This window comes from Sprattus sprattus (assembly GCF_963457725.1).
Source record: "Sprattus sprattus genome assembly, chromosome: 19".
Classification (NCBI taxonomy): domain Eukaryota; kingdom Metazoa; phylum Chordata; class Actinopteri; order Clupeiformes; family Clupeidae; genus Sprattus; species Sprattus sprattus.
In genome coordinates, this window is record NC_137917.1 from 17031775 (window position 1) to 17044274 (window position 12500).

Below are 12500 nucleotides of genomic sequence, written 5' to 3' on the forward strand. Positions count from 1 at the left end.
CCCATCATGGGGCCTCTGCACTGGAGCTGCGAAATACACATAAACATGCCCAGACGATTACAATTGCGCACCCAGTCACACACACAATTACACCTCAGTTTACACAGACAGACATAAAGACACACAAACACAAACACACAGAGAATAAAATCAGTTTGAGTCAAATGTGATTGCTGAAAAGCTGATTGCAAGTGTAAGATATTGTGTTTGTGTGTGTGTGTGTGAGTGGTAGACTCAGTGATTACTTTTTTTCTTGATTGCACTTTACATTTCACAACACATTTCAAATCCCCTCTGTTGTTTACAGCCGCATACTGTGTGTGTGTGTGTGTGTGTGTGTGTGTGTCTGTGTGTGTGTGTGAGAGAGAGAGCATGAGTATGCTGAATAGAAAGGGTTACATCCATATGTTTGTACGTGAGAAAGATGAGCCTTCAGTATATTTCTATATTTTATAGGATCATATTATAAGGCTGAAAGCACCACAGGCAAATAGGGAGGAAAAACAAATCTTTTCAAATATGTATTTCTGTATGCATGTGCATGCCTGTGTGTGTGTGTGTGTGTGTGTGTGTGTGTGTGTGTGAGAGAGAGACAGACAGGATGCGTATGTGTGTATGTGTATGAGTAATTCACACATTATGTTGCCTCAGGCTGTGTTTGGCCGCTTGCCAGAAGCGGCATGTGTGTGTGTGTGTGTGTGTGCGTGTGTGTGTGTGTTTGCGCGTGTGTGTGTATGTATGTGTGTGTGTGCGTGTATGTGTGTGTGTGCGTGTATGTGTGTGTGTGTGGGGAACAGTGGAGAGGAGACTTTTACATTGACATTCTGACTGAATGCTCTTTTCATCCACAGCCCCTCTTCACAAGCCACCCCTTACCACTCAATGGGATTATGCCACATTTGACACAGAGCAGTGGCAAATTCCTGTGTGTGTTTGTATGTGTGTGTGTGTGTGTGTGTGTGTATGTGTGTGTGTGTGTGTGTCTGTGTGAGACTCACACTCTCTCCCAGGTAGTCCTCTCTCCTTTTTGTCGTCGCACTTGTTGCACTCGCTGAAGTAGAGCAGGATGAACATGTCCAGCATCACCCACACCAGGGACGTGGCTAACACCACCTTACAGTAGGCGAACCTCCTCATCCTGAAACACACACACACACACACACACACGTCACCCAAAGAGACATGGAAATAACTAGTAACCAATTTCCTCATTTGACAACACACACACACACACACACACACACACACACACACACACATCCTAGAGCCAATTTATGTCTGTCCTGAGGACAGCCTGATGGCCTCATGGCTAAAGTGATGTAAACATCAGCCCATAGCGCTCCAGGAAAGCCAATCAGAAGAGATCTCAGTAAACATCAGCCCATTGCGCTCCAGGAGAGCCAATCAGAAGAGATCTCAGAAAACATCAGCCCATAGCGCTCCAAGAGAGCCAATCAGAAGAGATCTCAGAGTGAGTTTGAAAACTATATGTTATGATTATAATCACAGTGAGTGAGTTTGAAAACTATATGTAATGATTATCATCACAGTGAGCAAATTAGAAAACTATATGTAACGATAATCACAGTGAGTGAGTTTGAAAACTATATGTAACGATTATCATCACGGTGAACGAATTAGAAAACTATAAGTAATGATTATCATCACAGTGAGAGTTTGAAAACTATATGTAATGATTATCATCACAGTGAACGAATTAGAAAACTATAAGTAATGATTATCATCACAGTGAGAGTTTGAAAACTATATGTAATGTTTATCATCACAGTGAGAGAGTTAGAGTTGGTGCAGGTAAAGGGGTGGACTTGCTGTGAACTGAAAATAAAGGATAAAATGGTTTTATCCCAACAACAATCCAGCTTATAAGTAAGATAAATAGACTGACATTTGTTTAAAACTACATTGCTTGCCAATGCACTAATTTTATAAAACGTTTGATAAAATAGGACACAATGTCCACATTTAAAAACTACCTATGGCTCAAAAATTGCATTGAGCATCATTTTGAACTTTACAAAAAATGCTACTTTTGAACTGATACTGATACTGGATTACGAAGGACACTCACCTTGATATGTACTTCACCTTTCAGTGTCATTTTCCTAACAGACAACTGAATATGATACTGTGACACAAACAAAACTGGCAGGGTTCCCTGACATTACTGCAGAACACAGATTCTGTGGCCATAATTATTGTATTATTTAAATGATTACAGTTAGCCTTATGGACTGAATCCATCAAAATCAGTCATGTATTGTGTGTGTGTGTGTGTGTGTGTGTGTGTGTGTGTGTGTGTCTGCAGGTAGATCACAGCCATATTAACTTTCAAAATCACCTTCAAAAATGTGGTACACACACACATACACACACTCTCTGTCTCTCTCGCTCTTCCTTTCTCTCGGTCTCTAGAGCCTAGACAAGATGACACACCACATCTGTCTTATCCCTCAGGAGAGGGTGGGCAGAGCAAAACTAACGCAGAAGAAGAGTAAGTGTGTGTGTGTGTGTGTGTGTGTGTGTTTGTGTTTGCTTCTGCGTGTGACTACGCTGATGAATGGGGGACCACAGGGTTTTTCACACGCTCAAAACTACTCAATAAACTGTAAACACACACACACACACACACACCTTATGCTAACTCACACCCTAAAGCCTACAAATATACACCTCAAATAAGGAACAACCCGCTCCAAATCAGTATCAAGTGTGTGTCCCTGTGTGTGTGTGTGTGTGTGTGTGTGAGACAGAAATTGAATTGACTGACGCTAGGAATTGTTTGAAAAAACTGCTTTGTGATTCCGTTCTTTATGGTGCCTGGAAACAAAAGTTCTATACTGACGTGTATATAGGGGTGCAGCTGGGTGTGTATGTGTGTGTGTGTGTGAGAAAGAGGGAAGAGAGGATGTAGAGGTGTGAGTGGGTGTGGGAAATACAAACTGATCAGCACTCGCATTGAAAGGCATTTAGCAATTACGCTGATGACTAATAAAAAGTGTTGTCCAGTAGTAATGCGTTATGTGTGTTTGTGTGCGTGTGTGTGTGCGTATGTGTGTGTGTCTATGTGCGTATGTATGCACATGGATGTTTTCATTTGTATGCGGAGGGTCAGGGGGCAGTTAAGGGAGAACACAGCTCACTGTGATTCACACCCCTCTGCCACCCTTCCCATGCGTTCTCACACACACGCTGCCCTTCACACAGGTGCGATGAAGTGTGGAGTGTGTGTGTGTTATCTAAACTGGACCCCATCAGTGTTTCTCATGCTGCTGCTAAAGACACACGAGTGGGGGGGGGGGGGGCATTCACGTCTCTGGCTGCCCGTTTCCCTTGTGTGTCAAAAAAAGCCGAGGTCTGCCCATTAATACTTCATCTTGCCTGATCCAAGGATTAAATGTACTGGAAGTGATTCTTGCTAGAATGTGTCCACCCCCTCCCCACCAACTGCACTGCAGTGTGTGGTGCACCTACAAGACCACTGGTAACTTGGTTGCTCTTCTCTTTGGACATTTCTTGCTCATTTCTTGTGTTTGCTAATAAGCTCAACTGTGTGCTGATTACAGTACGCACGAGAGCTAAGGGAACAATTTTTGGAAAGAGCATTTACAGGCAACTTGCCAGGCTTGGCTGTTCTGCTGAAATCCCAGTGCTATACACCAAATTCATTACCTGTCTAATGGTTTGAAGCAGTTTTATGAGTGCTACATCTGGTGCACCAACCCCTCACACACACACACACACACACACACACACACACACACAGGTTTTATATTCAGGATGACGGAAGCCGCTGCTGGCCTCTGTCTCAGGATGTTTCGTTACATCAAAGCCAGCTTACATCACAGACACACTCACACACACAGACACACAGACACACAGACACACAGACACACACAGACACACACACACAGACACACACACAGACACACACACACACACACACACACACAGACCTCTAAGGAACATGAAAGAAACATACAGGATCAGAAACCTTACTAGTGAGACACACACATACAGCTGATTGCCTTGTTCTGCAAGGGTTAAGCTTGGGAGAGATGCTATTATTTTTCACTCCATTTCTCCCCATGGAATACAGTGTTTAATGTAACCAGTGTGTGTGTGCGTGTGTGTGTGTGTATTTCTGTATAAAGGTGAGGAGAGATATTGTAGTGGCATATTCAGAATTTAGCACAACACACTTCCTGCTGAGAAAACTGAATATATTACAGAAAGTCTATACAGATTCCAAAGCATGCAGAAACACACACACACACACAAACACACACACACACACACACACACACACACACACACACACACACACACACACACGACAGAAATAGAGTTCCAGTCAGTAGAGGAAATCCTCAAGGTTCTGCTCTGAGGAGAGGAAGCTTGGCTACAACAAGCCCTTATAACACTAACCTCCCCCCATCTGCCTCTCTTATTCTCACCTTCCCAACCTATTCTCTCTCTCGCTCTCTCTCTCTCTCTATCTCTCTCTCTTTCTATCTTCCATTGCCACTCTACCCATTTTTCCCTTCCCTCTGTGTTTCACCACCTCTCTCCTCATCATCTTCTTTAGAAGTGCAGTGAGGTGTTGAAGGCCTCAGATGGTGTCGCTCCTATTTCGGGGGCCACTGAGGTACGGTTGGCTGTCATGGCTCACTTACTTCCTGCTCTTGTTCTTGGTCTGTTTCATGGCCGAGGTGCACGAGCGCGCGCGCGCACACACACACACACACACATGCACACGCACACGCACACGCACACACAAACGCACACGCACTAGAGTTTTACAATGCAAAATGCGACCCACACCAGGCACTTACAACTACTCACAAAGATAAGGATGATTTAATATTACCTGCTCATGTGAGTGCGGAGTGGGCGGAGCAAACTGGTCTCCTGTCCAATCAAGGGGGAGCTCCAGCCGACAGGAGGAGCTTGAGCAATCCCACCTCTGGAGCCCTCAGTTCGCCATGCTCCCTGCAAACACACAAACACACACAAGCTTTAACATGGCTCTCCTATCCCGAGCAATCCTTCATGTTCATTTTGTCGAAAAATAATGATGGTGGTGTTCAGTGTGTATGCAGCCCACTGTGTGATTTACTGATGTCTTTTTCTTGCTTGGTTATGGTTCAAGAGGGAAGTATGGGGACACATACTTAGGCTAATTGGGGATATTCCTCTGACTCTTGATGATATTCCTCTGACTCTTGATGATATTCCTCCTCCTCCTCCTAAAGTCAGCGTGTATAAGTGTGTATGTGGGATTAGTATTCTTCAGGTGTAACAGCATGAAAATAATGTTTAGAATGGGACCAGTCCAGCACACAGTCCTTGTTTCTCTCTTAAGACCAAGTGTGACCCAAGATCGACTGTGAACGCATATCTGTGTGTATCTCTGCATTTATCAGTTTGACTGTGTGTGTGTGTGTGTGTGTGTGTGTCTGCGGGTCTGGTTGCTTGGTCACTGATCTGACAGCTCTACACAGTTTGAGTGTAATAATGCCTCAAGACAGCTTGTGGATTAAAGCTGGGGAACTCTTTGAAGTTCAGCCTCAATGAACCAATAGGGCATTTAAAACACACACACACACACACACACACACACACACACACACACACACACACACACACTTCCAAATAAACAGCAGTGGGACCCTTCATCTAAAGTTTATACAGCGAGGTAAACAGAAGGACGGTGAATCTGGCTGTCTAATCCCCCTGCTGTGAGTGCCCAGCTCACATTAGTTCTGTTCCCAAGCACCATGGGGACAGCCCGATGCTCGCTGAGCTGAGGACCAATTAAACGCCTCTGCATAAGTCTCGCCGGTCGCCAAGGAAACCAGCAAACGACACCTCTGATCCCTTGAGCCTCAAGGAAAAGGAGAGTAATGGATAGGCGGGGGTTTAAAGGTCACCAGCGAGATTACCATACGAGGGTTATGTGTGTGTGAGAGAGTATGTTTACAGTTCTACTTCAGTTTTCTTAATGATCACAACACGAAGAGCCTGGTCATCAAGATGCCACTTCACACACTGGGAACAGACACACACACACACACTGGGACCAGGGGCGTGGAGCAAAGTTTCACCGAGTGGACTTCCTGCAAAGCCTCGCCACATAATGCATCTTAATATCATGCCATTGTACCCCTTGATATGACAAACAGATCTATGCCTGCCTATTGAGATTAAACATGTCGCTGCTATATGGATACGCTCCTACCTATCATATTAAATAGAGCAGGATGTAATACATAAGAATACCCATCGAGTCAAGCTGTAACTTGAGGCAGCCATATCTTGGTAGTCCATACCATACCACTCACAATAGCTACACTCTAGGGAATATGATACCCAGGAACCATGTAGGTTATTTATACATTCTGATATACATTACATTACAGACTTCAGCAACATTGACATTTACATTTACATTTTACATTCAGTCATTTAGCAGACGCTTTTGTCCAAAGCGACGTACAAAAGGAGAGAACAGTCAAGCTAAGAGCAATAAAACCTGGTGTAACAATAAATACTGTTTTTTGTTGTTGTTTTAGAAGAAACGACAGAAAGAAAAAGAAGTGCGGGACTGTCACTGCTTAAGTGCAAGTTAAGCCAAGATTCCAGTAAGGAAGGGAGGTGCTCTCTGAAGAGTTGGGTCTTCAAGAGCTTCTTGATTTTCATTGACACGAAAAAGGGAAGCATTCTGGATTATCTATGAACAACAAGCAGGTGGTGATAGATGACACACAAAAGATTAATCACTAAAAACAAACCAGAAGCTTTATCAGAAGGAAGCCTAGCATGGAAACATATTTTGGCAGAGTGGTGTTAACAGCATGTGTCCTGCACATTCAACCGTGCCCCTCGTTTCTCGCCAGAAGGCAATCCAGCGCTATTTACCCTCAGCAGGGACACAGACGGGGGCTGCTGCTTTCAGCTAACTCCAAACATCACAGGACAGCAGTCAAGCCATGCAAATCCAGCTTCAACACTGGAAATTCACACAGACTAACACACCAACCCCACACACACACACACACACACACACACACACACACACACACACACACACACACCTGACCTGTCCTGTTTCCGAGCACTCCACTGGGAGGGCCACACGTGCGCAGGTGTGACGTCAGAGGCGTGGCTGGCGCTGGTGACCCCCGTGCAGAGGGGAAGAGATGTTCACGTGAGAGTCACTGTGCACCGCCAGCACTCACTTCCTCACGCCAGCAGACCTGAGCCAGCCCACGGACCTCACTCACCCCACAGTCTCTCACACGCACGCGCGCTCACACACACGCGCACACCAGAACACGCATACCAGCACGCGCACACGCAGACACACGCACACTTCACGCAGATAAACTTCATGGACAGGTACGAGCACAAACACACACACACACACACACACACACACACACACACACACACACACACACACACACACACACACACACACACACACACACACACACACACACACACACACACACACACACACACACACACACACACACACACACACACTTAAAGGCATAGTCAGTGGTTTCGGTTGTGAAAAAACTGCGTGCTTCTAGAGACCTACAGCCGAACAAACTCATAAAAGGGGCTGAAACAGAGGAAAGAAGAGTATAAAGTGCACAGTAATATTGGGAGCACTGTCCTATACCTGCACCTTAATGTATACTCAGAAACACACACACACACACACACACAGTCATGTGAACAGTATGTAAAGTTCAAACTTGCTCTCAGACATGTGACATTATGAGGGCACTGAACTAATTATGAAGAAAAACTCAGTTTGAGGGCGTGTGTGTGTGTGTGTCTGTGGGCCTGTGTGTGTGATACAGAGAGCCTGCGTGAGAGAAAATGAGAAAGTGGGACTGAGAGAGAGAGAGAGAGAGAGAAAAAGAGACAGTACATATGTGTCCTACAGAAATTACAAGCAGGAAAGGTCACTGTGTTCATGACACGCCAAGCAGCACCAACATGTGTGTACCATATGACCATGTCATGACCAGCATCACACGGACACCCACATGTCCTCATGCATGCAACATTGAGCCCCTAAGGGTGTGGTGTGTGGGTTTGGAGGGGGAAGGGGGCCGGGTAAATGTTGGATCTGGGTGTTTTCAAACACAAACTACGTCACTGGCTAATTTGGGGGGGGATAACTTGGTCCAATTGGCTGGAGTCCTCCGCCCTGCCTGACACACACAAACACACACACACACACACACACACACACACACACACAGTCCTGAAGATGACGTGTGTCTCCAGACACACAAACATTTAAGAGACCTAATGTTCCATATATAAAATCTATATGATTCAATAAACAATATACACATGTGGTTTACAGACACTGACATAATGTATGGTCAGATCCAGCCTCGCAACTCACCAAATACACACATGCAAACAGACAACTAAAGAGAGAACAAGACAGACAGACAGACAGACAGCAAAAGCGAGAGGGAGAAAGAAAGAGAGAGAGAGCGAGACCACATAGAATTCAGGCATCATACTTTGTCTGTGGTGGAAGGCTGGGATGAGCCTAATGGAATCACAGTCATCCCAGACTCAGCCTTATTAACCAGCAGGCCAGTCCACCCACACAGCCACAGAGATGCACATATTAGACAAGCGCTAACTAAGTCTAGGCAAAGCTTTTCTGTTTACCTCCTCCCCTTCTCCTCTTCCAGTAGTTTTCTTTCCAAAGCCCTGGTTTACTCTGGGCAGGGTGTGGGACTAAACGAGGCCAGTTCATGAAGATGCAAATCACAGGTTAACACACACACACACACACACTAAAACATAGGCAGTCTGCACACACACACACACACACACACACACACACACACACACCTAAACATAGGCAGTCTGCACACACACACACACACACACACACACTAAATTAAAACATAGGCAGTCTGCACACACACCCATACACATACATTAAAACATGGGCCGTCTGCACACACATACACACACGGTGCATACACACACACACACAGACACGTCTTTATCGGCAATCAATACACTTCAACAGAAGAACTCTGAAGAGGATAACAGAAAAAATAAACACTTGCTGATGTGGCAACAATCGCTCAAGTAAACACACAGACAGCCCAATGGAATTAACTTCTAATCACTTACAATCCAGCTGGGAAGACTCAGGAGTTAGAAACCCCCTGAAACAACTCACTCTCCCACTCACACACACACACACACACACACACACACACACACACACACACACTAATGAAACAAACTAACACGCAGCAGAGGACATACTTATTGTGTTGGAGTTGGGCTCCTCTTTACCCACAATGCATCTGTGTATGACATCATAGCTTTCTCTAGAAATTTTTCCATTCTGCCTTTTCAACGCAATTCCGGTCATAAATCAGAAGCACGCGCACCCACAAGGGAAGTAGAGGGAGAGAGAGAGAGAGAGAGAGAGAGAGAGAGAGAGAGAGAGAGAGAGAGAGAGAGAGAGAGAGAGAGAGAGAGAGAGAGAGAGAGAGAGAGAGAGAGAGATGCAGAGAGCGAGAACCTCCTAGTGTACCCTAAAACCAAATACACTTTCTCCATCTCCTATGTTTCTGCATGCAAAATGACTCCTGGAGGGATGTAACCAACTCCCTGACAAACTTTTCTTTCCCCCTCTTTCTCTCTCTCTCCGCTCACACGGGTTACACCTCACCAGCTGTTCACTGACTCAGGCCACAGGAAAGGAAAAATGACATTCACCTCACCAACCCACCTCTCTCCTCTCCACACTCATCTCCCTCACAACTGGGAAAGAGCAAGAGGCCAGGCCAACCGAAATCTGTGTGAGATGCCTGTGTGTGTGTGTGTGTGTGTGTATGTGTGTGTGTGTGTGTGAGAGCAGGATAATGAAATGAAACAAACCATTGCAAAACCAAAATGTTCTATTGCAAAACTACTCTAAATGAGTGGTGCCTACGTTGTTATTAAAGAAGCTTGTTTAAAAAATAAAACACACACACACTCACAAACACTGCAGCACTGTTCTATAAATGTTTGACAGAGGTGTAAAGGCCCATTTTTAATTTGTGCTGAGTGTGTGTGTGTGCACACTCCACAAACACTCTGGACTAACCACTTCCAACATTAACACTGACATACACACAGACAGCCAACAAGCATGTGGGTGTTTCAATGTATCTTCCCATGTCTGTGACTATGACTCTGGGTGTATGAATAACTTTTTGCATGTGTGTATCTAGCCTGTGTGTGTGTGTGTGTGTGTGCATGAGTGTGTGTGTGTGTTTAAAGTGCAGTGCGCTCCTGCACTCTGAGCTGCTGCTGCTGTTCATACAGATTGAGTTTAGTGTACCAGTATGGTGTGAGACTTGTGCTTTAGCATGCAGACTGCTGCATCCTGGGTAGGTGACCACATTAAAACCTAAGGAACGCTTCTTGTCTCGTCTTGCCATCATAGAGGTGGTGGCACATCAACACAGCCCTGTACAGCTTCCTGTGGCACACATAACACACATACCTAGCATATAGAATACAAACATCTCTATATTCATACGCATAGGACATTCACAGCCAAAACTCACGCACACGCACACACACACACACACACACACACACACACACACACACACGAAACAAACGAGTTGAGTTATAAAAGGAGCAGGATCAAATAGCAGTTGTGGTGTAAATGTGTAGGCCTGTAAGAAAGCGTATAAATATATTCATTAAGCATTCAGGCTCAGCCAGGAGCAGCCAGGCCAGCAGTTTCAAATGGACCGCTACCTAATGAGCAAACAGGCTCTGAACAGGCATCAATTAAACAGCCCCATCAATACTTCACTTAAAGCCTCTTGGTGGCACACAGATGCACACACACACGCACACAAACTCTTGGATGGAAGTACTTACGCAGGGGAGGCTTCTGTTCTCTTGTTGTGGTGTGATCAATAATCAATTCAATTCACATTCCCTTTAATTACACACTCACCCACAGAGGCCAATGAGAGAGAGAGAGAGAGAGAGAGAGAGAGAGAGAGAGAGAGGACATGAATAAGGAAGAGATGAAGAGAGGGCGTACTTGCAGTATCTTTTTATTATTTTTTTTAACACACGCATTGTTTTATCTCCCAACTCCCAAAGGCCCAGCTGATTATGATGGTGCAAAACTACCTTCAGATCAAACTACTTACAAGGTTGCATGATCATTTTATTAACGCAGACTCAGACACTCGCGCACACACACACACAGTACTATGATGATGACCCAGTTCAGCAGATTAAACTACTTGAGCCATACAGAGGGATTTCGGACAGCTTAACTCAAAAATACCAACACACACACACACACACACACACACACACACACACACACACACACACACACACACACACACACACACACACACACACACACACACACACACACACACACACACACACACACACACACACACACACACACACACACACACACACACACACACACACACACACACACACACACGCCTGCACACTCCGAGACTCATTCATGCTCACCCTGCCCCTCACTTTCCTTCAATCACTCGTGCTTTCTTTCCCTCACTCTCTCCCTCTCTCACTCGCAGCACACACAATAGAGGCTCTGTGTGGAGTGGCCAGTCCAGCTGCAAGACACAGATACGGCCACAGGGAGGGGGAAAGAGGGGTGTTTCACCCCACTGTGCCACTGATACAGGCAAGTGCCCATCTTTTGTGTGCGTGTGTCTGTGTGTGTGAGAGAGTGTGTGAGAGAGTGTGTGTGTGTGTGTGTGTGTGTAGAGTGATAGATAACTGAATTCCTTAGCTATCTATGTGTCAGGAAGCAGAGCCTCTACACCAGGAAGTTGTGTCTGTATCCATACTGTTGCTCACTTCATCCTCACAGCACACACACACACATACATGTGCACACACACAGACACACACACACACACACGTGTGTGCGCACACACACACACACACACACACACACACACACAGACAGACAGACAGACAGACAGGACATGCATACAAGTGCCTTGCATTCATACCCTCTCACTCTCAAATATAAATATTCATGTGATCGTCCACTATCGAAACATCTTTCACTGCCCTGATACATGGGCCTGCTGTCTTCTATTCTTTAATCATTTACTACATCACTCATTCCAGCCAAACACCTCACAGCACACACACACACACACACACACACACACACACACACACACAGGACACACCAAGAGAGAAAGGGAATGATTTGGCTAAGCTGGGAGAAATGAACTAACAGTATTACTGCCCAAATCCTGACTGACAAGTCCAGAAAAATGTAACATTTAAATCTCTCAAACACACACACACACACACACACACACACACACACACACACACACACACACACACACTACACAGGCTCAGGGGGCAATGAGGCTCGGAATGCTTTGACT

General features: G+C 45.3%; 1 protein-coding gene across 1 annotated transcript in view; it reads right to left on the bottom strand.

The window, feature by feature from the left end:
• Nucleotides 1–12500, bottom strand: part of galnt1 (UDP-N-acetyl-alpha-D-galactosamine:polypeptide N-acetylgalactosaminyltransferase 1) — a 40782-nt gene that overhangs the window by 14446 nt on the left and 13836 nt on the right. Inside the window, exons 2-4 of the mRNA XM_080858425.1 lie at nt 4889–5010; nt 999–1138; nt 1–26 (exon numbers count right to left, since the gene is read on the bottom strand). The exon at nt 1–26 is cut by the window's left edge and continues 143 nt beyond it. Of these exons, the coding sequence (XP_080714551.1) occupies nt 1–26; nt 999–1138; nt 4889–4896 (174 nt within the window). The 5' untranslated portion in view covers nt 4897–5010. The remainder of the gene's footprint in view (nt 27–998; nt 1139–4888; nt 5011–12500) is intronic.